Consider the following 26,471-nt stretch of genomic DNA (forward strand, 5'->3'; position numbering starts at 1 on the left):
ATGCCGGCCGTGTCCAAGGGCGATGGGATGCGGGGGCTCGCGGTGTTCATCTCCGACATCCGGAACTGTGAGCGCGCGGCGGGGGGACCCTGGCGGGGAGCAGTGTAGAATTAAGGGATTTGGGGGTCATAGAGGGACCTGGGAGGGTAGAGAGGCCCCGAGGGTGGACTTGACGGTGGGGGCTATGGAGAGGCTTGGGATGTCATAGAGTCCCTCTTGAGGTGACGACACTGACTGGCTAGAGGGGTCTTCAAAGCGAGAGGAAGCAAGTGAGGTTCCTGGGATGGGGCTATTAAGGTGTCCCATGGGCATGATAGAAAGGTTAGGGAACCGAACAAGCGATGGTGTTAGAGAAATCCCTAGTGTATATCAGAAGGGAAGGAGCTGGAGCTGTGGGGAAGGGGACCTCCTGTGGAGCAATAGAGTAGGGGGAGGCCAGAGGGAACTTGAGGATGGGACACCCTGGTACCCTAATGAGGCAGGGCCTGGAGGGGAACTCTAATACAGCGGCTAGGAGTCTAGATGGGGCCTGAAGTACCAGGAAGACCCAAGGGAGTAAAAGGACAGGTGGGGGAGCACTATAAATGGGATAGAAGATTCCAGAATGGGAAATTGGTTAGGAAACATGGAGGACAGTGGGGAGGGGGATCCAGGGGCCACTTGAGGGGTAAGGAGACACAGAGATGAAGGAGATAGAGAGGCTGCAGGTGTGGAGGTTTAGGGAGCCAGGCAAAGGGTGGAGGTTATAGAGTGGGGTGGGGCTTCAGGGTTTTGTCAAAAAAGGAAGCTGGGAACCCAGAGCTAAAGAAAGGGGCCCTGAGGGGTTTATGGATTTGTAATAAGAGATCTGGACAATTGTGTATGGGTCAGACCCCCCAGAGAAGTCAGGAGTCAGGCAGCAGGACAGACCAAAGTCTGGCCCTTCCCCATCTGGTCCCGGCAATCTCTGGTCAGTGAGTCCCCCTGCTAGGCAGGGCTGGTGGTAACCATGAGAAAGGCCTGATGCTCAGTTAGCTCCCAGGAGCCAGAGGTGCTGCCGAGGCTGAGGCTACATCATCACGGGCTTCAGGGTCAGCCAGACCTGGTTTTGCTTTTGAACTTTACTCCACCGCCCCAGCAGTGTGACCTTGATGAAGGGGCTTCCCCTCAGTTTCCTAATCTGTCAAGTGGGGCTGCTGGTCCTATCTTCCTGATGGGGTTGTAGTGGAGACAGTATGCCTTGCCCCTGAGATTGGATGTTGATTCTTCTTGTTGGGCCAGATCTGATCCTGTTTGGTGTCCAGTGATGGATTGTTTAGAATTCCATGGGTATGGGAGGATCTGGCACATAGTAAAGGATTCCCTGGAGGTGCAGTGGGTTGAATATTGGGCTGCTAACCCAAAGGTAAGAGGTTCAAATCCACTAGCTGTTCTTTGGGAGAAAAACGAGGCCGTCTGCTTCTGGAAGGATTTACAGCCTCAGACGGCGTCTGGAGCAGTTCTCCTCTGTCTTATAGAATCTCTGTGATTTGGAATTAAGCTGATGGTATTGGGTTTGGTTTGGGCACATAGTAGGTGCACAGTGAACAGGGAGGAGTCATGACAATTGCTGAGTGTCAGTTGGAGAAATGAGGATATGGTTGTCATGGAAAAGGGGACACTCTGCTATACTAACCAAAAGTTCAAATCTACCTATAAGGGCCTCAGAAGGAAAACCTGGCCATCTGCTTCAAAAGATCACAGCCTTGAAAATCCTATGAAGGGCAGTTCTACTCTGCACACATGGAATCTCCTTGCATCAGTATTGACAGCCCCTAAGCACAATAACATGAGTCATAGACTTGGGGGGCGGCGCAGCTGTTCGGAGTATTGTATGCACGGCCGCTGATCCTAGCAGCTCAGGTGAGGCTGTGACCAAGTCAATTAGCCTCTTCACAGCTCAGTTTTCTTGTCTGCAATCGCACTAAAAACAGCTGTTAAGGATCATTCATTTAACAAACGCTTTTTGACCACTACAGTGTTCCAGAAGGTTCTAAGTGTTGAACTGCTACTCAGCAGGCTGGTGCTTTGAAGCTAATAGCCAACCTTTCAGTTAAAGATGAGGCCTTCAGCTTCCCGAAAGATTTACAGCCTCAAAAACATTATGGGGCAGTTCTGACCTGTCCTATAAGGTCGCTAAGAGTCAAAATTGACTCACTGGGCAGTGGGGCAGTACACTAGGCACTGTTCTAGGAACTGGGGCAACAATAGTGACCAAGCAGCCTTGCCCCTGGGACCTGGGCCCTTCCGTTCCAGGAGAGAGAGAGAAGCAGCCTACAGAGAAAGCAGTCATTGGTATAATGTGCCGTGGTGGTCAGTTCAGCCCTGAAAAAAGAGGAGAGAAAGGGGTGGAGAGTGACCGAGATCTAGAAAGGGGACCCAGGAAGGCCTCATGAGGAGTGACATTTGAACCGATGTCTAAGTGAGAAGGGAGCAAGTCAGAGTTTCAGAAAAAGGGAGTTCCAGATGGGGATGGTGCATTCAAAGGCCCTGAGGTTGGCATATGCTTGCTTGCTGTGCATGGCTGGAACCAAGGGAGTGAGGGGGAGCCGGCAGAAGAGGAGGGCGGAGCAGGAATGGAGATGAGTCATATGGAGCGTTATAGGCCAATGTGAGGACTCGGAGGCCCAGTGGTTAAGCACTGAGCCTCGAACTGAGAGGTGGGCAATTCGAACCCACCAACCAGTCCCCCAGAGGAAGGTGTGGCAGTCTGCTTCCAGAAAGATGGCAGCCTTAGGCACCCTGTGGGGGCAGTTCTGTGTCAAATTGGGTCATTGTGAGTCAGAACTAACTCGACAGCTGCAGGTGTTTAACGGTGAGGACTCTGGCTTTTCTCTGAGTGGAATGAGAGCTTCAGGAAGGGTGGGATCACAGAGATGGGATCTGATTGAAGTTTTTAAAATCATCCGTCTGGTGGCTGAGAAGAGAGGTAGGGATGGATGCTGGGAGGCCAGTCAGGAGACAGCCAGGCAGGAGGTGGATGTGGTGTGAACTGGGGTGAGGAGGGAATGGCGAGTAGGGTTGGAATTGGGGTAAGTTTTGAAGAAAAAGCCAACAGGGTTTGCAAAGGGGTCACATGGGGCGATGGCGGGAATGGGGACTGGCACAGGCGGTGTGGAAGCGAAGAGGAACCAGGCAGTGTCCTGGGCAGGGCTGAGGTGGGAACACAGAGGAGAAGGGCAGATGTGGGTCTGGGGACAGTGAAGGTGATTTAACCAAAGGAAGTAGGGCTGGAGATTCAGGCTTCCTCTTACTCTTCCTTTTCTCCAAACCACAAAAAACAACCAGTTGTCATCAAGTCCGTTCCAACTCACGGTGACCTCACGTGTCAGAGCAAAACAGCTCCACAGGGTTTTCAATGGCTGATTTTTCTGAAGTAGAATGGCAGGCTTTTCTTTCAAGGGTCATCTAGGTGGACCTAAACCTCCTGCCTTTCAGTGACCAGCTCAGCACTGAAATGTTGGCTCTCCCCAGGGATGGATCCCTTCCTTTCCCTGGGAACCTGAATGGCCAGCTGTATGTCTGCTTTCATGAGGGGCTCGGAAGAAGCTGACTCCTCTGCACTCAGGAAACTGACAACCCCTAGGAGCAGCCTACATATCACAGCTGTCTCTACACAAACTTAAACTGTCACAGCACAACTATTCACAGTAGCCCCGTGAGGAAACAACCCAAATGTCCACCAGTAGAGTTCTCGGCTAATGAGGATGTGGTCCATCCATACAATGGATTTATTGCTTAGTGCAGAAACGGAAGACCATTCAGGTACTTGCCGCAACATGTATGAGCCTTGGAAATGTGCAGCTGTGTGACGCCATGCAGCATGTTGTTATTTTGTTGGTGTTGTGAAATGCTGTCGAGTCGGTTCTGACCCATAGCGACCTGTATAGGGTTTTCAAGGAGCAGCTGGTGAGCTTGAACCACCGACCTTGCAGTTCAAACGGCTTTGCAGTCTGGCGCATTGGCCCACAGCACCACACCGGGACTCCATGCAGCATGTGAGTCCATTAATATCAAAGATCCAGAAGAGTGGTTGCCTAGGGGTTGGGCTCCTGGTGTGGCGCTGTAGGGTAAGTACTGGCCTGCTAGCCACAGACCAGTGGTTTGAACCTACCAGCTGCTCCTTGGGAAGAAAGATGAGACATAAAAATGTATAATCTTAGAAATCCTCTGGGGCAGTTCTGCACTGCCCTGTAGGGTCATTATGAGTTTGAATAGCCTTGATGATGGTTAGGGATGAGAGGAGGTGCCCTGGTGGCACAGTGGTTAAGCACTCAGCTGCTAACTGAAAGGTCAGCAGTTGGAACCCTCTAATAGCTGCAGGAGAAAGATGTGGCAGTCTGCTCACGTGAAGCTGACAGCTTAGGAAGCCCCGTGTGACAGTTCCACTTTAGCTCATGGGGTCATTGTGAGTTGGGATCAACTCAACAGCAGCAGGTTTGCGTTTTCTGTGTGTTTTTGAGGAGTAGCGGGGAATCTCTGGTACCAATGAGTGGAGATGCCAGTACACCCGGAAGAAAGACTTGGTGATCTACTTCCAAAAACTCAGTCATGGAAAATTCTACGGATATTTTCACCACACACACACACACATCCTCTGTGGAGCGTAGATATACTCCAACACCGTGAGTCGAAATCAATTCCTTGGCAACAGGGCAAAAACCACAAAAGGGATGAAAGGTTGGGGCCCGGGGTGGCTGCTGCAGTTTGGTGTGCTTTCTGTTCGGGATGATGGGAACGTGTTGGAATTGGAGCGTAGCGATGGTTGCACAACACTGTGAGTGTACCGAAAGCCACTGAATTGTACATTTTAAATGAGTGCATTTTATGGCCTGTGGATTCTATCTGAACTGTTTTGTGGGGGGGGGAATCTCAGCTTCTCTCAACCTCACAGGGGCAGAGGACCCCCATGTTGAGAGAAGGGTCGGCACTGCTAGATTGGGGAGCTGAGGGCAGGCTTCCTTTTGGGAGTAACTCTTGGAGCTCCGAGAGGCAGGATGTGGCGCAAAGTTGACTATGGGGCGGGTGAGGTGTGGGTGGGAGCGGTGTGGGGGGAAGAGTCCTGAAGACATGTGGAGCAGCAGATGCAAAGGGCTGCTTGATGCCAAGTTCAGCCTGTGTTTGTCTGGAAAGCACTGGGGAGCCACGGCCAAGCTTCAGGCAGAGATGAGGGCCATGGATGAGGAAGCAGGACAGAGGAAGGTTGTGCCATCTTGCTGGGAGGATCTGGACCCTGGGGGTTCAGATGGAAGGGTCTAGAAGGTAGAGAAGGGCTGGCTTTGAGAAAGAGGGCAGGGAAGGGCAAATTCTGCTGATAAGGAAGAGGAGTGGCCCAGCCTAGGTCTGGCTGCTTTATCTGCAGGCTCTGCCTCCTATCTGGGGCTCCAGCTCCCCCAGGGCAGAAGCCAGCCCCACAGAGTGAATGCACCCTGGGGGAGGATCTTCTGGCTGCCACTGTGCCCCAGCTGCTTATCCCCTCCACACCCAGGGCACATCTCACTCCAAACTGTGACATTGCTCCAAGCCCAGTATTGGCCAGGAAAGGTCAGTGGTTTGAACCCACCCCATGGCTCTGCTGAAAGAAGACCTGACGATCTGCTCCTGGAATGACCACAGCCTAGGAGACCGTGTCATGGGGGGGGTCACATCGAAATCTACTTGACGGCCCCTAACAGCAAGGACCCTTTATGATAACTCCCCCAGTCTCTAGGCAGGTCTGACCCACAGGCCTCCAGAGGTGATTGCTGATGATGGATGAATGAATGAATAGCGAGTGCTGACCAAGTGTCCAAGCAGTCTTCTGAATGATAAAACTATCCCGGTGACAAGGCCCTTGCCCTGGTTGCTTATGTTCCGAGTCGGGGAGGACTGACAGACCGTACACAGTATGCATGGGACATCATGTGCCCATACAGGTGGCTGTGTCCCTGATAAAATAAGAAAGGAGGAGACTCAGGGACATGGTCAGGGGTAGTGGTCTTCTCGCTGCCCTGAGAAGGTGTCGATTCAGAAAGAATCCAGTTTCGTCAGGGAATCGTCTTTGTCAGCTGCCGCCAAGTGGGCCCCATGCACAACAGAATGAAATGCTACCCGGTCCCACGCCACCCCCACCACCCGTTTGTGGATCAGACTGTTGTGATGCATGTGGTTTTCTTGGCTAATGTTTCCAAGTAGGTCGCCAGGTCTTTCTTTCTAGTCTTCTCTTAATCTGGAAGTTCCGCTGAAACCTGTTCTGCTTTGTAACCGTGGTTGTTGAAATCTGTGGAGCTGGTCTCTGCACTAGGTGAAGACCCCTTGAAACTGGAATGATGTAAGTACCTTCCGGAGTTACCATGAAATCTCAGACTTAGTGGACAGGAAAGACGGAACAAATCAGGAGGTCTTAGGGCCATGGACAGAAGCCCTATGTCCCACTGGTGACTGTTGTCATCGGCTGCCATCAAGTCACTTCAAACTCACAGAGACTCCATGTGACAAAGCGAACCTGCCCCAAAGGGTTTTCTAAGAAAAGCTGTCATCTTTAGGAGCAGATCGCCAAGTCTTTCCCCCTCGGGTGAGCCTCTGGGTGGGCTTGAATTGCTGGACCTTTTTGGTGAACCCATGAGTGTTTAATAGTTGAGCCACTGGGGCTCCTTTCAGCTTCTCTGCAGGCAGGCAAGCATAAATCAAAGGAGAGACTTTTCCAGCCAAAGGGAACAGCCCACAAGGAAGGCCTCAGAGGCAGGACTATGTTTGGGATATAGGAGGAGCTTCAAAGAGACAAGTCAGTGAGGGGCAGAGAAGAGCAGGTGGGAGGTGACCATCAGCAAGGGAACAGCCTCTTGGAGCCACATGGGAGCCGAGGAGGGACAACCTCTGACTCGAGTTTTCACGTTCCCGGTGCTCCACAACCAAATGTAGTCAACAGCATGGGACAGAGCAGAGCAGACGTTCTGAACTTTATCTAAAGGGCCTGCCTGATTCAACACATCTCTATTCCCAGAACCCTTTCTGAGGACTTGTGCGGGAGGCACATCACAGCCTGGTCGTAGTAGAGCTGGACGTTTGTCACCACGGTTGTCTGACAGGTGTTTGGCAGCGAGCGAGACAGTGGGCGGGCTGGGGTGCTGGATGGAATCCCTCCTGTGGGCTGTCCTTGCAGGTCAGCATCCGGGCTGTCAGGAGGCCTTTGGTGGCTCGAAGATACCTTCTCCGGGAGCCCCACGGCAGGGCCGTACTACCTCTGGAAGTTAGCCAGCGCACACCCGATGGCAGCTGGTTTGGTTTTTTGGATAGATGCAGAAGCACTCAGCTGCTTACTGAAAGGTTGATGTTTGGGACTCTGAATCCACTCAGCTGGAGAAAGATGCTTCGGAAATTGTCTGGGGCAGCCTGCCTCTGCCCTATAGGATCACTGTGAACGGAATCTACTTGACATCAGTGGGTTTGGTTTGGTGAGATGAGGCATCCTGGTGGTGCAGTGGGCAAAGCACCCACTTGGCTGTGAACTGAGAGGCCATAGTGCTTCAGACTCACCAGCCGTGGCTGTCAGCTTCCATAAAGACGACAGCCTTGAAAATCCTATAGGTCAGTTCTGCTCCGTTTCATCTGGTGACTAGGAGTTGGAATCAACCTGCTAGTGATGGGTGATAAAGGTGTTCTGGATTTTGGTACCTGTAGCAGGGTGTGAAGGCAGTAGTGGAAACACTCGGGTTAGGCCCTTCCCTGGCCCCATCCTGTCTAGCTCAAGAGTGAGGCGCTGTCCTGACCTCACAGGTGCCCTTGCACGGGGCCTCGTGCTGGCCTTCAAGCGATGGTGAACTTTTGCCGAACCCTCCTCATCTTTCAAAACGCTCCTCAAATGTCCCCTCTTGGCAGCCTTCACTGAGGCCTCAGGCCGTGCCAGGGCTACTTGGGTCTTGCAGAGCTAACCGGGGTGGCTAACTGACTGGCCACTGCCTGCTCTCCCCCAGGGCTGGAGGTTCCCAGGCAGATCATAAACTCGGGTCTGCCTCTTGGGTCCAGGATGCCCAGCTCTGCCCTCTCCGGCCTGGCCTGCTTGACCTCTGTAATTAATAAGTGAAGGATCGAGTGGCCTTTGAGACCACACAAGTCAGATCCCAAAGTAACGGCTCCCCCAGTGCTGGACCCAGAGACCTCCACACCACCTGCCGAGGGCACAGCATCCCTTCAGTCATGTCTCCCCACCCCCACTGTGCTCTTAGCTCTCCCTCCAAAAGCCTCTGGAACTGTGGTGGGTGGTCACTACTGGGAGAAGACCCTGAGCCTGCCCTCTAGGGGCTCCCAGTGTGCTCTGGATTGGAGGCCAACCCAGCCAGCCACCAAACCCAAACCTGCTGTAGTATAGTCAGTTCTGGCCCGGTGGCCCAGAACAGAGCTGTCCCGTGGGAATTTCTGCCCTCTAATCTTTCTAGCAGCTCTGGTAGCGTAGTGGTTACAAATCAGACTGTGAACTGCAAGGTCAGCAGTAAGAAACTACCAGCTGTTCCACGGGAGAAAGATGAGGCTTTCTGCTTCCGTAAAGATTTACAGCCTCGGAAATCCTGTACAGAGTCACTATGGGTCGGAACCGACTCGATGGCACATAACAACAACAATCTCTCTAGAGGAGTCCTGGTGTGGCGCTGTGGGTTAATGCGCTAGACTGCAAAGCCGTTTGAACTGCAAGGTCGGTGATTCAAGCTCACCAGTTGCTCCTCGGAAACCCTATACAGGGTCACTATGGGTTGGATTTGACTCGACGGTATTTCACAACAATCTTTCTGGAAGCAGATCACCAGGCCTTCCTTCCAGAGATCCGCTAGGTGGCTTCCAGTCGCCAATCTTTTGGACAGTAATTGAGTGCCCACTGCACCACACGGGGACCTTAAGATACCGACCTGAGTCATTTTTTGTAATAGGTTTTAATTTTTAGAGCAATTTAAAGTATATAGAAAAACTTTGCAAATTTTTTCAGTAAACCAAAAACTATTTGCCTGACTTGGCTGTAATCTTTAGGGGAGCAGATTACCAGATCTTTTCTCCCTCAGAGCCACTGGGTGGGTTTGAACCTCCAACTTTTCTGTTAGCAGCCAAGTACTTAACCCTTGCATCACCAGGACTCCTGTGAGTTTTTCTCTATATGCTGATTTCATATACAAGTGAGATCATATGGTATTTGTCTTTTTGCAACTAATCTCGCCTCCGCATAATGTTTTCCAGTTTGTCCATGGAGTGGAGTCACACCAGGACTTCATGTCATTGACTGTGTGGGGTCCAGTGTGTATGCGGGCCTCATTTTGTTGCTCCAGTCATCGACAGTAGTCTCCGCCTTTCCGGCTCTTGTGAAAAGAGCTACATGTAGTTCTGACTTCTCTACAACCTACATTGCAAAATTAAAAATTAAAAAAAAGAAATCAGTGAACCGCAACAGGTGGAATTAATCTTAATATATTTTAAAAATCTATTACATCCAAAACAGTATCCTTTCAACATGTAGTCAGTATTGTCCAAAACTTCCCAGTACTAATTTGCTTTCGATTGCCAAGTTGATCCTTGCAGCCCGCCTCAGTCCAGAACATCTGGTGTTGGATGTTGCACTGCCCCCCGAGGCCGAGGCTGCAGTGAGATTCCAGGCCAGAATCCACTGCTCTCAGGTCAAATTCGATCCATAGTGAGCCTGTAGGATGGAGTAGAACTGCCCCAGAGGCTTTCCAAGGCGTCCTCTTTCTAGAAGCTGACTGCCACATCTTTCATTTGGCAGCCAAGCGTTCGACCATTGTGCCACTCAGCCTCCTTGGTACCGGTGAGGATGCGCCAATCGGAGACTTCCTGGAGGCAGTGGCTCTTGATCAGAGGCTTATGGGAGCTTCCATGGCCATTGTGGGGGTGTGGGGACAGGATTTCTAGAGGGGATTGCACATCTGCTTGCTTGCTCATTCGTCCATTCAGTCATTCATTCTCTGGGTGCACATCCGAGCCTCCCAAATGTCCGGTCACAAGCTGAAGGCTGCAGGTGACAAAGGCCTCTGCCCTTCAGCTGACCAGATGTTTATTGCACCCCTGCTGTCTCCCAGGCATTGGAGTTCTGAGCTCCCTTGTGACGTTTGGAGCCATTACCCAAGGAATAATTGCATCGTGGGAAGTGGACTTGGGAGGAAATTTTGTTTAAAAGCAGAATAATAGGAGGAGTTGGAGCAGAGACCTAAGATTGGTCCCAGCCACAATGCTGGAGCAGGGAATGTTCTGGAACTGAGCAGGAGCCATTGTAGGTGGTGAGAAGCAACCCTGGCCAGGTGATCAGAACAGAGCCAGGAAGTCATGGGATGGCAGCCCCCTGGATGGTGTAAGGAATGACCAGTGGCTGAGGACTCAGACCTGTGCCTGGTTCAGGCAGGTAGAAATGAGGTCTGTCCGTAGAGGGTCCAAGGTGCTACATGACTAAGGCGTGGGGGCCCTGAGGGGAGGGTGAGGTCTTCTCCCAGTGGTTTGTGTCCCCACGGAGTGTGGCAGGCATTGGGGGATCTTTCTGGCATCCTTCGGAAGCAGGGCTTGTCAAAAGAAAGACTGCTGGGTGTTGGTGGCCAGGACTCCAGGTGGAGGTGGACAGTGGGCCATTGGGAGAGGACACGGCTGCCAGGTCTGTGAGGAGGAAGGGGACAAAGGACAGCACCCAGCGATGACTGGATAGTGAGATCTCTGAGGAGTGGGACTTCTGGGGAATAGTGGATTTTGGGGAAATGCTGGACTCAGTGGGGGTGAGAGTGACCAGAAGGCTGCTGAATGCCGTATTCATTTGTTGGTCACAAACTCAGGGAGCCTTGGGGTAGAACATGGTAGAACAACGCCGTCCTGGGGTCCACATAGCTGGCAGGTCAGGGTACACTGTGTGTGGGGAGCCCGTGGACACCCCACTTCTCAGGGGCCATTGCCGGAGAGCCTAGAGTGTGGGTGGCCTCTTGCACTGGGAAGTGGGACCAGGGAGATACCTCATCACGCCCTGAAGCCGCAGCTCCAGACGGACATCAGGGCCCAAGGACAGAAACATCAGCCCTTCCAGCCAGACGTGCCTGTGACCTCACTCCCATCCTGTCTTCTCCCCAGGTAAGAGCAAGGAGGCAGAGATTAAGAGGATCAACAAGGAACTAGCCAACATCCGCTCCAAGTTCAAAGGTAGCTCGTGGGGCTGGGACTCCTGGGTCTGAGGGAGCAGGCGTCTGGCTACCTCTGCCATTTGTGGATGTGATTCTTCCTCATTTTTGCCTCCCCTTTCCTCCTTCCTCTGGCCTCAGGGGACAAAGCTTTGGATGGCTACAGTAAGAAAAAATATGTGTGTAAACTGCTCTTCATCTTCCTCTTGGGCCACGACATCGACTTTGGTCACATGGAGGCGGTGAACCTGCTGAGCTCCAATAAATACACTGAGAAGCAGATAGTGAGTTTCGGGAGTTGGGGCTGGGGCTACAGACTCCAGGGGCAGCAGTTGGGGTCTAGGGCCACATAGCCATGAGGCTCCCAGCCCCAACCTGTCCTCCGCCCCACCCAGGGTTACCTGTTCATCTCGGTGCTGGTGAACTCGAACTCGGAGCTGATCCGGCTCATCAACAATGCCATCAAGAACGACCTAGCCAGCCGCAATCCCACCTTCATGTGCCTGGCCCTGCACTGCATTGCGAACGTGGGCAGCCGTGAGATGGGCGAGGCCTTCGCCTCCGACATCCCCCGCATCCTAGTGGCTGGGTAAGGCAGTGAGGCGGAGGGGGCTGGGGAGGGCGTGGACCTGAGGGCGTGAAACGCAGAGCTCAGAGAGCTTGTGTCACCAGATTGGACCTAGGTGCTACCTACCACTGGGCTACTGCAGCCACCTAACCAAGTCAGACCCTTCCCTTGACAGAGGTGATGACCTTCAGTTACATTAGTGACCACCCTCTAGAACCACAGACATTGTTTATTGAGCACCTCCTATGTGCTGGGCACGGTGCTGATGGCTGGGGGTAGGGCCATGACCGAAGATCAGCATCTGTTTTGATGGCATGTCAGTGTCAAGACCATCAGTAGCTCAGAGTGTGTCTGTTGTTCCAAGAGCTGCAGGATCAAATGTAGACTGACTCCCTCTGAACTGTGCTAGGAGGCTGCTGTCGTTGTTGGGTGTCATCATGTCGATTCCAACTCATGGTGACCCTGTAAGGCGGAGCACAGCCAGCCCCTGTGGTTTCCTAGACCGTAATCTTCAAGGTGCCAATATGCGGGTCGTTCTTTCTTGGAACCACTAGCTGGGTTTGAACTGCCTACCTTTTGGTTAACAGCCAAGCACTTGACCATTGTTCCACCACGGAGATAGATAGATGTTTAATAGCTACACTGACCATGCCTGGGGGATCAGGGCGGGCTTCCCAGAGGCAGTGGCATTGAACTGAGACCTGAAGAGGGTTATAGTCATTGACCATGGACAGGGGAGGCCATGTAACCGTCCTGAGACGATCAGCAAATCTTTCTCAAGCGTCTACGTTGTAGTGTACGTTGGGTACATTGTAGTAGCCGTAGCGTGGCAATAGTAAACAGCAAAGACCCTGTTGGGCTCACTCTCAAGGAGCTGAGGTGGTGGTGTTCGTGCCATTGAGTCAGTTCCGACCCATAGCGATCCTGTATAGGGTTTCCAAGGAGCAGGTGGTGAACTTGAACAGGAAGCCAAATGGAACATAGAAGCCAAGAAGGAAGATGAATTGGTTGCTGTCATGGCGAGATGCCAGAAAGTCCATTCCGACTCACAGAGACCCCGTGCAACAAAGTAGAACTGCCCCAGAAGGCTTCCTGGACTATAATCTTGACTAGAGTATATCACCAGGTCTTTCTCCCATGGGGCTACTGGGTGGACTCAAATGGCCAACCTGTTGGTTAGTAGTGAAGCATTTAACCATTGCTCCTTAGTTGGTTCCAACTCATAGCAACCCTAGAGGTCATTGTCCCATGGAGGAGCTGGTGGGTTCAAACCATCAACCTTTCCATTTTCTGCTGAGCACTTTAACCATTGTGCCAACAGGGTTAGACACTGACAACACTGAAGAAAGTAAAACAGGTTGTAGTCAGTGGTGGTAAGGGACGAGGGAGGCCGCTTATATCTCTAGTCCCTCTCCAAGGAGGTGATGGGTAACTTGAGTCTGGACTGAAGAGAAGGCACGAGGTTGACTATTAGTGAAGACAGTGTGTCCCAAGCCGAGGGACAGGAAATAACAAAAACTTGGCAGTGGACGTCGTTTTCTGTGTTTAAGGGACAGAGAAAGGAACTGCTGGCAGGCAGTGAGCAAACAGAGAAGACAGAGAGAGTGTGACTTTCACCCTGATTTCCTAGCAATTGGTGGTTTTAAGCTGATGAGTGACACATTGCATGTTGGGTTAATTGTGATTGTCTTGCCTTTGCCAAGCGAATGTGGACTTCTACTGACAGTGGGGCAGTGGACTAGGTCCTAGATACCCAGTCCGATGCTCTCGCTAAAAGCAGACTAGACATGTTGTTCAGCTTCTCCAGTGTGCTCATGAGCTAGAAGGAAAACGGAGAGCGCAGGCCACAGCAAAGAGCAGCTCAGCACACAGGGAGATAAGCAGACACTCACTGTTTTACTTGGAATGAAGGCATTTCCAGAATATTGACTTTGGGGCCTCATAGCTTCTGGGAACAGAAGACAAAGCTTGCCCAAGGTGAGGTTCCAGGAGGCCACACTTCAAAGGAAGCATGACCTAGAAACGAACCCCTTTAGGGGGAGTGTAAGCAGAATTACCTGTCTTGAACCTTGGCCCAGGCCAGCCCTCACACTGGTGACTCGTGTTTAAGCAGAAGTGACCCGACCCAAGCTTTCCCGAAACCCCCACTAGGCTTTCCTTGTAAGAGACACAAACGGGCCAGGCACAGTGCCAGCAGAAGCAAACACAGCCCTTCTCTGGAGGAACCCACCTTCCTCACAGGCCTCAGTGGTGTCCACAGAGCAAGCGACAAGTGACGTGAGTGTCAGTCAAAAATCATGAAACACAGGAAGCTAGGCACCGCGGGGGAGACCCAGCAGACATCAGACTGAAAACAGTTGAAGTAGTGCCACTGCCAGCCAGGGAAAGTAAGTGCGTTTCATAGGTTTCAAGAAAGAACAGAAGGACTGAAAAATATGAGTAGACTGCAAGCAAATGTGAAAGAAGAAATGGAAGATAAAACCAAAATTTTAGAAAATGAAGTGACATGACGCAGCCAAAGCGAGAAATCTTGAGCACGTAGTACCAGCTGCCACTGAGTCCGTTCCAGCTCGCGGTGGCACCAGATCAGAGCTGAACCGCTCTGGATTTGTCAGCAGTAGATCATCAGTCCTTTCAGGGAACCTCTGCATGAATTCCAACCACCTTTTGGTGAGCTATCCAGGGAGTCCCTTTCTTCATGCTGTGGATCTTACACATTTGTCACATCCACATTCAGATCAGCCTGTAGTAGTTCCAAGTGCTCAGCAGCCATATGTGGCCAGTGATCTCCGTATCTGACTGGCAGGAACCGCTGGCGAATCTAGCTGCTGGCTGACTAAATCCCTCGGGATAGGTGAGCCCTGGTGTGGCCAGCATGTGGAGGCCCAGAAGCAGATGGGAGGAGTCTTCAGGAATGGGGTGGGGGGAGCTTAAGAATTGAATGGACCAAAACTCAGAAGAAAAATCATCATCGGAAGGAGACAGATACCTGAAGATGAGAACAGGATTCGCTACGAACTGGAATAAGACAGAAATCACCAGTACCTGGCTCCTCTGAGGACTGAGAGTGAGCATGGGAGATGCCATCGCCAAGGGAAAATGGCTACAGCGGCAGAGGTGCCCTGCCAACGCCACAGAGCTCGGAGGGCTCCCAGCGCTGCAAACTTGGCCTTGGCTGTGACGGGGTAACTGAGAAGCTTTTCGGTTTTTTAACGGTAGATTAGTGTATTTTTAAATGTGGACCCAAGGCAGTGCTTCTGAGTCCTGTTGATGTTGTGTGCCTTCGAATCAATCCTGACTCACAGTAACCCTAGAAGACTTAGTAGGATTGTCCCCCCATAGGATGTCCAAGGCTGGCATCTTGACCGAAGCAGACTGCCACTGTTCATCCCACAAAGCAGCTGGTGGGTTTGAACCACCTACTTTTCTGTTAGCAGCCAAGTAAGTGCTTAACCAGTGCACCACCAGGACTCCGTGTTGTTGGTTGCTGTCAAATCCATTCTAACTCATGCCAACCCCCCGTCTGCAGAGGAGAAGTACGCAAGGGGGTTTCAAAAGGCTGTGACCTTTCAGAAGCAAGTCACCAGGCCGCCATCCCTAAAAAGAAACCCTGTACTCGTTGTTACGTACCGTGCCTCATAGCAGAAGAGGATGTGAGACGAGGGATTGCACTGCTGACATCAGATGGAGGACCTTGGCTGAAAGTAGAGAATACCAGAAAGATGTTTCCGTCTGCTTAATTGACTACACAGAGGCCAGATCCGTATTTGTGAATGAGGATGAGAACCGGCATCACTTTATCTTCAGGGACAAAGTGAGTTAACACACAGACACGTTTGGGGCCCAGTAAGCTGTGCAGACGCTGGTACAGACACTGCCTGATGGACACTATCCCTTACGCAAGGCGCTCTGGTGGCCCCACAGGTTAAGCATTGGACTGTTAACCACAAAGTCAATGGTTCAAACTCACCAGCCCTCCATAGGAGAAAGATGCAGCTCTCTGCTCCTGGAAAGATTTACAGTGTCGGAACGAACCCGTATGAAGCAGTTTAACTCTGCCCTGTAGGGTGAAGACAAGTCAGCACTAACTCCATGGCGGGGAGTGTAGGTGGTTCTATGGTTGTGACACTGGACTGTTAACACAAGGCTGGCGGTTCAAACCTACCATAGGTGCTCTTTGGAAACCCCGTACAAGGTAGTTATGAGTTTGACCAACTCGACGGTACTAAGAACAGTAGCCAACAGGCAGCGGAGTCTCTGAGCACTAGAGGGCACGCCCAGGAGTGGAATTGCTGGTCTTGTTCTTCACTGCACCCAGCTGCAACCTTCCCCATGGTGGCCCAGGGCCTCTCCTCAGGACCTGTCCCCATGTCCACTGCCTGCTTCTGACATGCAGTGTCATGTCTTCATCCCCAATCCCTACGAGTGTCCTCATTGTCCTGAGGAGGAAACTGCCTGTCCGAGAGGGTCAGTATACCTCCAAACCGTAGTCCTTCAAGCCAGGCGTGTCTGGCCCAGAGCTCTTGCACAGTCTTCATCCCACTGAAGACCAGTTCTTGTGGCACCAGCTCTGACTCACAGCGACCCCTTGTGTGCCAGCTGACCCGGCTCCATAGGGTTCCCAGGCTTTGATCTTTGGAAGCAGGATGGCAGGCCTGTCTCCTGAGCTGCCTCTGCATAAGTTCAAACCACCAGCCTTTCTGCTAGTCATCAGGCGCTCAGGACTCCTTTAGTGACATTACATACCGTCTTTGAGCCGATTCTGACTCGCAGACCCTCTAGGGCAGAGCAGAACTGCCCCATAGTGTTTCTGGGACTAAACATTTATGGGAAGAAGCAGACTGTTTCTTCTTTCTCCTGCAGAGTGACTGGTGAGTTCAAGTTGTTGACTTTTTGGTGTCAGTGTGCCACCAGGCCTCCCTTTGGTTCAGTAGCACCTGGGTAATGGGCAGAGTATGCAATCAGTGCTCCGGGATGGGACCCCTGTTGGTCAGCAGTTCCTGTGCTGGAGAAATGCTCAGGCCATTTCCTGTGGCCACTGGGACAACAGACATTGTGACTGCGTTTTCACTAGTCACCATCAAATCCACTCTGACTCCTGACGGCCTGTCGGTCCGATTAGAACTGTGCTCCATAGGATTGTTTGGAAAACACTTTTCTTCCCAGGCATCTCTGCATGGACACATACCTCCAACATTCCAACTAGCAGCTGGGCCTGTTAACTGTGTGCACCACGCAGAGATTCTGTGGCTTAAAAGCCACACACACTTATTCTCTCACGCTTCTGGAGGTCAAGAGTCTAAAACCAGCTTCCCTGGCTAATGTCTGGCATCTCAGGACTCCCTTCCAGAAGCTGTAGGGCAAGAGACCTTTGCCAGCTTCCTAAGGTTGCCCACGCTTGTTCCCTGGCTGGTGCCCACTTCCTTTGTCTTTAAAGCCCACAGTGTAGCATCTTCTAGTCTCTGATGCCATTTGCATCCTCATGCCTCCTCCTTGGACTCTTCCTCTAACGAACTTTTGTGGGCCATCGGATCTCCTGGAGAATCTCCCAACTTAACCTCCCTTTAGCCTGGACATGCAGGTTCTGGGGCTTAAGAAGTGGACACTTCTGGGGACTTGTCTTAGGCTGAGTTTTCTAGAGAAGCAAAACCAGTAAAAAATATATATAAAGAGAAACTTACTATCTTACATGGTAGAGTCCCAGGTCCCCAGTGGAAGGAGAGCCCCTCCCTCATGTCCATTATGTTGGGAGCAGGCCACACCCCCATGGAAGAATGCTTCTCATTGATTGGCTGCTCATAACCACTCATCCTAGAATTAATTGTGCCTGTGTTGGGTTTCATCACCGTGGAAATCAGCACATCCCAACTGCTAAACCTCTGGAAATCCTGACCTAGTCAAGCTGACACTTAACCTTAACCATTATGGGACTGTTAACCCACCGACCACAGTGTCTGACAGGTTCCCACCGTACAGGGGACACATGGAGTCCTAGAGAGGAAGATAACATTTGTCCAAGCCCACATAGTCATGGATGCCAGCTCTGACCACTCCTCTGAATTCCGGTGCCTGTTTGACATCCCCCCCACCACCCCGTGCATCTCCTAATCCCCACCTACATTGTGCCCCCAACAGGGATAGCATGGACAGCGTGAAGCAGAGTGCCGCCCTGTGTCTGCTTCGACTCTACAAAGCCTCTCCTGACCTGGTGCCCATGGGCGAGTGGACGGCCCGTGTGGTGCACCTACTCAATGATCAGCACATGGTGAGACCCCTGCCTGTAGCCTATGCCCACCTGCTACCCCCAGGTCCCCACCTCCACCCCAGTGCTCTCCTGGATGCCCAGGGATCCTGTCCAATGTTCCCACAACCCATCACCCACCCAGCCTTCCAGGAAATTCCAACTTCTGTTCCCGACACCCACCCATCCCTCATAGCTCCCATCCCCAGGACCTCCTGCCCCAACACACTCCACCTGGACCCTCTCGAGGTCTTGGACCCGAGTCCCCAGTCTCCCGTTCTGAGCCCTGACTGGCCACCTCTGTCTCCCTGCCCACTCAGGGTGTGGTCACGGCCGCTGTCAGCCTCATCACCTGCCTCTGCAAGAAAAACCCAGATGACTTCAAGACCTGCGTCTCCCTGGCTGTGTCGCGCCTGAGCCGGGTGAGTGTGGCCTCAGGACTAGCTCTAGGAGGGTCCCCTGGTGTCTGTCCTCTCTTGACACCTCTCTGGTCCTCCCGTTTTCCCTGAGAGGCAGATGGTGTGTACCTGTCGAGAACTCAGGCTCAGCCTGGTGGCCTGGCTTCCTTCTCGGCCTGGCCACATCCTAGCTGTGTGGCCCTGGCCCTGTGGTTTCCCGTCTGTGGGCCTCAGCTGTCCCTTTTGTTCAGTGTTGGGGGGTGCCAGGCCTGGCTCTCCCAACTTCCCCCTCCTCACTCACTCTTCTGCCCGCTGTCCTTGTTATCTTGTCTTCCTTCTTCCCATGTAACAATTACTGTTGGGTGACGTTGGTGATGTTTCAACAATGTAGCCACATTTTCCTGAGTTGTATTCTGGAAGTTCTGTGTCCAGTACTCTGATTTCCCTGCCCAGGTTGGTCCCAGGTACATGACGTATTACAGGAGCACAGCTCTCATGGGTAGTCTCTAGTTTATGAGCCATTCTGTTATTTAAGCTAGACGGTGACCTCAGAGGGTTGGCTCTGGTTTCTGAGAACCTCAGGGCGATAGTCTCAGGAAATCCTCTCCCATCAGCTGGTTCAGTAAGTCTGGGTGTAAGAACTATCAGTTCTGCTCCACATTTCCCTCCCATCTACTGTAGTCCTGTTGAAAACAGTGGGTAACAGTAATGGGTCACCATCTAGTCCCTCCAGTCTCAGGGAGGACGAGGTTCTGGCTCTTGTATCAGTCTATGCCTCTTCTTGCTTTTCCTCCAGCTTCTTCCCTCTCCCACATACCTCTGTCTCACTCCTGTCTTTCCCTCCCCTTCCTTCCCTCCTGTCCTAGGAGCCTGCCCTGAGGCCTGTCCTCCAGGAGCTCCCTGTCCTGCTGCAGACAGTGGGCTGTGGTACAGGGAGGCTAACTCAGACCCAGATAATCACTCAAGGGGTGATTTGTGCTCCGATGGAGAACGGAGCTAGTTAACCCTGGAAGTAAAGTCCAGGAAGGCTTCTTGGAGGAGGTTATCCTTGCCTTAAGACTTGAGTACAAGTGTTTTCTGGGCAGGTCAGAAGAGGCTCGGATTCCTAAGCAGAGAGAGCATCAGGCCAGCTCGTGTGTCCAGTTGTGTATCGTCTCATTCCTTCAGCACACAGCTGAGTGCTGCCCTGTGCCCGGCTGGGGGTGGGGAGACAGACGGTGACAGGGGCGCTACCTGGTGGGTAATGCTTCCTGGAGAAGCGGCTTTCATGGTTGAGGAGATTGCCAGGAAGAAGACAGTTTCATACTTTTCCATTAATTTCCCACTAACTTCATGAATGTTCCTTGGGTCCAACCTCGTGTTTTGCCCAAGACTTGAGGACAAGACCCCTGGGTTCCTGCCCCTGAATAGTTCTCATTTGTGGGGCAGGGAGACGCTCCTTAGCAGGTTGCTGTGATATGCCCTTTCATGGAGGGAGCCCAGGGCACAGAGAGACTCAGAGTGAGAGAGTAGCCTGTCCCCAGTGGCCAGGCTTGTCCACCAGCACCTCCATGACTAGAAGAGTCGAGGCAAACCCCATTTGTTCCAAGCGCCTTCATTTCCACTGAGGGAAAGAGGTGGCTGAGAGCATCAGATTCAGACCGCGGGCATCTCACACCCTCTCTGAGCCTTACTGTGCTGCTCCCGTCCTGCTGGAGGGGGATGCGGACGCCTGTCCCTGCCCCAGGCCTCTGCCCACTTGGCACCCTCCTCTGTACCCCAGATCGTCTCGTCAGCCTCCACCGATCTCCAGGACTACACCTACTACTTCGTCCCGGCCCCCTGGCTCTCGGTGAAGCTCCTACGACTGCTACAGTGCTACCCGCCTCCCGGTAAGGCCTGGGCAGGGGCAGGGCCTGCCTCCGGATTTCTTTCAGGCTGGAGTGATGCTTCACCTTTGTTATGGACCCCAGGGACCACATACAGACACCCAGATACACATGCGTACACACACAGGTAGGCATGCACATGCACGTAGATACAGGTACATGTAGTCGGACAAGCACATAGACACACACATACTCAGGCAGACAAGCACACAGACTTTGCACATAGACAGCATGCACCAGGGGACTTGCTAGTTGAGAGTGCATTGCCCAAATTGGCTATTGGCACAGAGTGGGGGAGCCTGCCCATTGTAGCACAAAGCTGGATGCAGAAAGCTGAGGGTCATTTCTCTCCCAATGTACTGAGCAGGACCCAGGGCTCATGCAAACAGTTAATGCACCTGACTGCTGACCGAAAGATTGGAGGTTCAAGTCCACCAGAGGCACTGCAGAAGAAAGGCCTGGCAACTACTTCTAAACCTGCCACTGAAAACCCTTTGGCACAGTTCTGCTGTGACACACAGAGACACCATGAGTTAGAGTAGGAGTTGACTCAGTGGCACCTGGTTTCTATACCAGTGGGCGATTGAGTGGCAGATGGGCTGCATCACATGAGTGGCACGTGGCTAGGCCCTCAGGAAGGCCTGGCTGGAGGTCCCGTGGTCCTGCCTGGAGTCCCGGGGAGGGTTTCTGGAGTTTCTTTCTGAGAAAACAAAGAAGTATTAAGACCCAGACAAGGGCGCTGAGGCCCAGAGAGGGGTCTCATGCCCAGTTTAGTACAGAGCAGGCCGAATGCCTATGTCTGAGGGGCCCCTTAGTGGGCCAGGACCCGGGAAGGTGCTCAGGAAACAGAGACCAAAGCTGCAGCAGCTGACGGCTCAGAAGTGGGCAAGGGGGGGCCGGGCTAGCAAAAGACCCCACCCCGCGCCTGCCCTCTCTTCCCCAGAGGACGCAGCGGTGAAGGGACGGCTGGTGGAGTGTCTGGAAACTGTGCTCAACAAGGCTCAGGAGCCACCCAAGTCCAAGAAGGTGCAGCACTCCAACGCCAAGAACGCCATCCTGTTTGAGACCATCAGCCTCATCATCCACTACGACAGGTGAGCCTCAGGCCCGGGTCTCAGGAGCACCAGGGCCCAGACTGCTGGGGTCTGAATGTTTCCCTGAGGTGAGAATGAGACCTCACTGAGCCTTGATAGCCCGGATGTCTGGGTCACCAGGAGACCTTGGCAGCCAGGACTCTGGGTGGTACGAGTCCCTCTGGAGTGAGGGGATGTGAGTGGATGCCCGCCAAGTCCTCCATTGCCTCACGTCCCATCTCTTGTTTCTCTGCGGTCTGACAGCGAGCCCAACCTGCTCGTCCGTGCCTGCAACCAGCTGGGCCAGTTTCTGCAGCACCGCGAGACCAATCTGCGTTACCTGGCGCTGGAGAGCATGTGCACGCTGGCCAGTTCCGAGTTCTCCCATGAGGCCGTCAAGACACACATCGACACTGTCATCAACGCCCTCAAGGTGCGCCGGAGGGCCTGCCCTGTGTGCTCCCTGTCCCCCACCCAGCATCCCCCAACCCAGGACTCAGATCTCCCTGCCCCAGGGAGCCGGTCACCTGGAACCCACTGGATCTACTCTCCTCCCACAGACTGAGCGGGACGTCAGTGTACGGCAGCGGGCGGCTGACCTTCTCTACGCCATGTGTGACCGGAGCAACGCCAAGCAGATTGTATCCGAGATGCTGAGGTACCTGGAGACAGCTGACTACGCCATCCGGGAAGAGATCGTGAGTCCTGGAGGACCCACTCCTGGGACTGAGGGAGGAGGGGCTGGGCTGTGGAGCTCTAGGTAGGGATAGCGGCGAGCCTAGCTCTGGTAAGTCCATTCCCTGAGGCCTCCACATTGACATCTCCCTGTCCTCCACAGGTCCTGAAGGTGGCCATCCTAGCTGAGAAGTATGCTGTGGACTACAGCTGGTACGTGGACACCATCCTCAACCTCATCCGCATCGCAGGCGACTACGTGAGCGAGGAGGTGTGGTACCGTGTGCTGCAGATTGTCACCAACCGTGATGATGTCCAGGGTTACGCAGCCAAGACCGTCTTTGAGGTCAGCAACCATGGCCAGAGCAGGGACAGCTGGGGCTCTGGGTCTCAGGGCCACTACCCAGGGGACATAGGACATAGCAGTCCTGGATGTGAAGAGGCTACCGGCCCCTCCTCCCAGTCTGCCCTGAGGCCCCTCTTCCCCTTGTCTGACCCCTGGCAAATAGGGGCTGGTTTCTCCACCTCTCCGACCTCAGCCTCCTTAACATCACCCACATTCCAGAAGTGCGGTCAGGGCGTGAGCCAGAGCGGTCAGTCTCCCTTCTCGCTCTAGTCCTTGCGCCCGTCTCCCCTCCTCCCAGGCGCTCCAGGCCCCAGCCTGTCATGAGAACATGGTGAAAGTTGGCGGCTACATCCTTGGGGAGTTTGGAAACCTGATTGCTGGGGACCCTCGTTCCAGGTGAGGGAGCCCCCCCGGGCAGGGTGAACACATGTCTCCTGAGGGGGCTTGGGGTACCCCAGGAATCTCAGGGCCAGTAATTATGTATTCCTTGGAATTCCAGCATCTTGACCCACCCAGCTGTCTTGAGTCAAAGGAACCTGACTCCCAGCATGCTCCAGGACAGCTTTATAGAGGCTGCTGTTCTGGGGTCTTGGGAGTACCACCTCCTCTGTGCATAAGGTCGCTATGAGTCGGTACCGACTCGATGGCACCTAACAACAACAACATTGGCACAGTGGTTAAACATAAATACTCAACTGTTAACCAAAAAGGTTGGTGATTGAAACTCACCAGCCGCTCAGTGCAAGAGGTGTGACTGACGTCTGTCTCTGTAAAGATTAGAGGGTTACCAAGACTAAAGTTCTATGGGAGCAGACAGCCTGATCTCTTCTCTGAGGAAGGGTTGGGGGGTTTCAGCTGCTGACCTTATAGTTAGCAGGCCAGTGCCTAACCCACAGCGCCTCCAGGCTATCCAAGAGGGAAGTTTTACTGTTTATTAGGAGTTTAGATGTGGCACTGTAGGATACGCACTGGACTACTAACTGCAAAGTCGGTGGTTCAAACCTACCAGCTGTTCCTCAGAAACCCTACACAGTGTCGTTATGAGCTCTGCCCTCTTCCCCCGCAGCCCCCCAGTGCAGTTCTCCTTGCTCCACTCCAAGTTCCACCTGTGCAGTGTGGCCACACGGGCCCTGTTGCTGTCCACCTACATCAAGTTCATCAACCTCTTCCCTGAAACCAAGGCTACCATCCAGGGGGTGCTGCGGGCTGGCTCCCAGCTGCGCAATGCCGACGTGGAGCTACAGCAACGTGCTGTCGAGTACCTCACCCTCAGCTCCGTGGCCAGCACCGACGTCCTGGTCAGAGCCCCCTTCCTACTGACCCCTACTGACCCCGGCCCTGACCCTGCCTGCCCTGACCGCTGCCTGCCCTGACCCACACAGGCCACAGTGCTGGAGGAGATGCCTCCCTTCCCTGAGCGTGAGTCCTCTATCCTGGCCAAGCTGAAACGCAAGAAGGGGCCAGGGGCAGCCAGTGCCCTGGATGACAGCCGCAGGGACCCCAGTAGCAATGACATCAATGGGGGTGTGGAACCCACCCCCAGCACCGTGGTGAGTCCCCTTGGGTGTGGGTCTCGGTCGGTCTGGCTGGGTCAGTGTGGTGGCCACTGATCGTCACATTCCTCCACAGTCAACGCCCTCACCGTCCGCTGACCTCCTGGGGCTGCGGGCAGCCCCTCCGCCAGCAGCAGCCCCAGCTCCCGCCAGTGCAGGCAACCTCCTGGTCGATGTCTTCTCGGACGGGCCAGCCGCCGTGCCCAGCCTGGGACCCACGCCTGAGGAGGCCTTCCTCAGGTACCCACGGCCCATGTCATGGGGAACACCAGGGCTGCCCCCCGTCTCCCCACTTCCAGCCTCTGTCAGGCCTGACCACTCCTGCCCCTGGTGTCCTGTCCTGTCATGTGCTGAGTGGCTCTTCATTCTCTCCTACTGCCTCCCGCCTCTCTCTCCTCTCTTCTTTCTCTCTCTGCCCACCCCCCCAACCTCTTGCTGCCTCTCTTGGATTGGCTGCCTGCCACGCCTATCTTCTCTTGTCTGCTCTGGGATTGGACGGCCCAGCGAGCTGGAGCCGCCTGCCCCCGAGAGCCCCATGGCTCTGCTGGCCGACCCAGCCCCAGCTGCTGAGTAAGGGTGGCCTCAGAGGGTGGGGGGCAGACCCTGGTGGCTCCCAGGGAGGGCTAGGGGGGTGGTTCCTGGTGAGCCATAGAGGCGAGGACTTAGAGAAAAAGGAAACGTGGGATCCCCCAGTGGGTGGAGGCTGCTCCCTAGGACCCATTGCCATCAGAGGCATTTGACAGTCTGATTTTGGGGTGTTCTGAGGTTCTCTGGGATATGTTGGGTGTGTGGATTCTGGGGTTGCCATGAGTTAGAGTCGACTTGATGGCAACTGGGCTTTCTACTGGGTAAACAGAGGTTGGACCCTCCTCCAGGGCAGGTCTTTGGGGCTCCCTGTCTCTTTCTGAGCTCAAGCCCCCAAGTCCCTTTCATCTCACTCCTTTTCCCCCACTTTCAGCCCAGGTCCTGAGGACGTCGGGCCCCCTATCCCAGAGGCTGATGAACTGATGAATAAGTGAGTCTGCAGTAATAGGAGGGGGAGTGGAGAGCAATGGGGGGCCCAGACGGGTCCCGTCACCCTGAAACTACCCCCCCAGGTTCGTGTGCAAGAACAATGGGGTCCTGTTTGAGAACCAGCTACTGCAGATTGGAGTCAAGTCTGAGTTCCGGCAGAACCTGGGTACGCCTCAGGGGGGCTAAGGGTAGGGGTGGGGACACGGGATTTCTAAGGTATGGCGAGCATGACATGTGTCCCTGACACCACTTGAATCTGGGGGCAACGCCACTGAGCAGTTTCCATTGCCAGATGTGAGCTACCATTCATTCTGTGGGCTAAGTATTGGACTGCTAACCTCAAGCCCACCAGCCACTCTTTAGTTGCGATTGGCTGCCCACTCCCCTCTCATAAGATGTTCAGTCTTGGAACCCCTAAGGATCAGGTGTTCTCTGTCCTCTTGGATGGCAGTGGCTATGGGTCAGGGCAGACTGTGTGAGCGTGCTGTGTTGAGTGGAGAGGGAAGAGAGACTGACAATGATGTGATGTCGAGCTCATCACAAACCATTTTTATCATTGAAAGCAAGGGAGGTGCCATGCTGATTTCATGGCATGCTGTCATGGGTGAAGTTAAGAGATTTCACGAGCTTGTCTGATGGTAACATTTCTACAAGATGGTAACATTTCTACAAGATGGGTGTCAGGGACACAGTTCCTGCACTTGTCATGGGTGCTATTTTCCATAGAGAAGCCTGCTGAGTAAACCCTATCTCTCCACCCGCTCTAGGCCGCATGTATCTCTTCTATGGCAACAAGACCTCGGCGCAGTTCCAGAACTTCTCACCCTCCGTCATCCACCCTGGAGACCTCCAGACTCATATCCTTTCAGACCTGGCCCCCACCTTCCAGCCCCAACTCTTTGCCTCTGGGTCGGCACTGGGAAGCCACCCGACCACCTCTGTTCAGCCCGAGTTTTCATCGAGCTGACGGTTACTTGTCGTAAGTGTAGTTCCGTATTCTGTGAGACACGGGGGGTTGTCAGAACCACGACAATGCAGGAGGTCATGCCTCCTGGACGCCTAACTGCTCTGGGCCTCAGTTTACCCCTGTACGGGACCTTCCCAGTCCTGTCTGGAGCCAAGCTCCCTCCTGACCTCTCTTCCTTCTCAGATGGGCTTCATGCCCACTGAGCCCAGAATCACTTGGAGCCTGGTGCCTTCTCTTGTGTGACCCTGGCTAAGTCACTTTGCCTCTCTGAGCCCCCAGGCCTGTTTCCCCAGCTGTGATATCAGGCGGGCTAACCCCTGAAGCTTCAGAGGATCCCTTCAGCTGTACGCTTTGTCTGCCATCTTCAGGGGCTCCTGTGAGCTCAGCTTCATCCCAGCTGTATCCCAGCTGTGGGGTGGTTGAGACATTATAGAGGGCAGCAGACATGAGCATGCGCACTGACGGCAACACTACCGTGTGGATGATGAGCCGCATTAGCATAGTGGATTAAACTGTGAGCTGCTAATGTTTTGGTTACTAGAGTGGATTAAACTGTGAGCTGCTAATGTTTTGGTTACTAGAGTGGATTAAACTGTGAGCTGCTAATGTTTTGGTTACTAG

General features: G+C 53.5%; 1 protein-coding gene across 3 annotated transcripts in view; it reads left to right on the forward strand.

Moving 5' to 3' along the window:
• The window catches only part of AP2A1 (adaptor-related protein complex 2, alpha 1 subunit), a 31,786-nt gene continuing 5,315 nt past the window's right edge, over positions 1–26,471 (forward strand). The window contains exons 1-19 of one of the 3 annotated variants that reach the window (XM_006868213.1): positions 1–67; positions 11,101–11,169; positions 11,289–11,431; positions 11,543–11,736; positions 17,851–17,980; positions 18,277–18,378; positions 20,117–20,225; positions 21,166–21,316; positions 21,560–21,728; positions 21,856–21,993; positions 22,134–22,316; positions 22,615–22,712; positions 23,383–23,614; positions 23,699–23,866; positions 23,946–24,109; positions 24,374–24,439; positions 24,828–24,884; positions 24,967–25,049; positions 25,651–25,740. In XM_006868213.1, coding sequence (XP_006868275.1) covers positions 1–67; positions 11,101–11,169; positions 11,289–11,431; positions 11,543–11,736; positions 17,851–17,980; positions 18,277–18,378; positions 20,117–20,225; positions 21,166–21,316; positions 21,560–21,728; positions 21,856–21,993; positions 22,134–22,316; positions 22,615–22,712; positions 23,383–23,614; positions 23,699–23,866; positions 23,946–24,109; positions 24,374–24,439; positions 24,828–24,884; positions 24,967–25,049; positions 25,651–25,740 — 2,413 coding nt within the window. The remainder of the gene's footprint in view (positions 68–11,100; positions 11,170–11,288; positions 11,432–11,542; positions 11,737–17,850; positions 17,981–18,276; positions 18,379–20,116; positions 20,226–21,165; positions 21,317–21,559; positions 21,729–21,855; positions 21,994–22,133; positions 22,317–22,614; positions 22,713–23,382; positions 23,615–23,698; positions 23,867–23,945; positions 24,110–24,373; positions 24,440–24,827; positions 24,885–24,966; positions 25,050–25,650; positions 25,741–26,471) is intronic. The other 2 variants (XM_006868214.1, XM_006868215.1) reach the window with 2 other exon arrangements.

Source organism: Chrysochloris asiatica, unplaced genomic scaffold (assembly GCF_000296735.1).
Source record: "Chrysochloris asiatica unplaced genomic scaffold, ChrAsi1.0 scaffold00116, whole genome shotgun sequence".
In the NCBI taxonomy this organism is placed as follows: Eukaryota; Metazoa; Chordata; class Mammalia; order Afrosoricida; family Chrysochloridae; genus Chrysochloris; species Chrysochloris asiatica.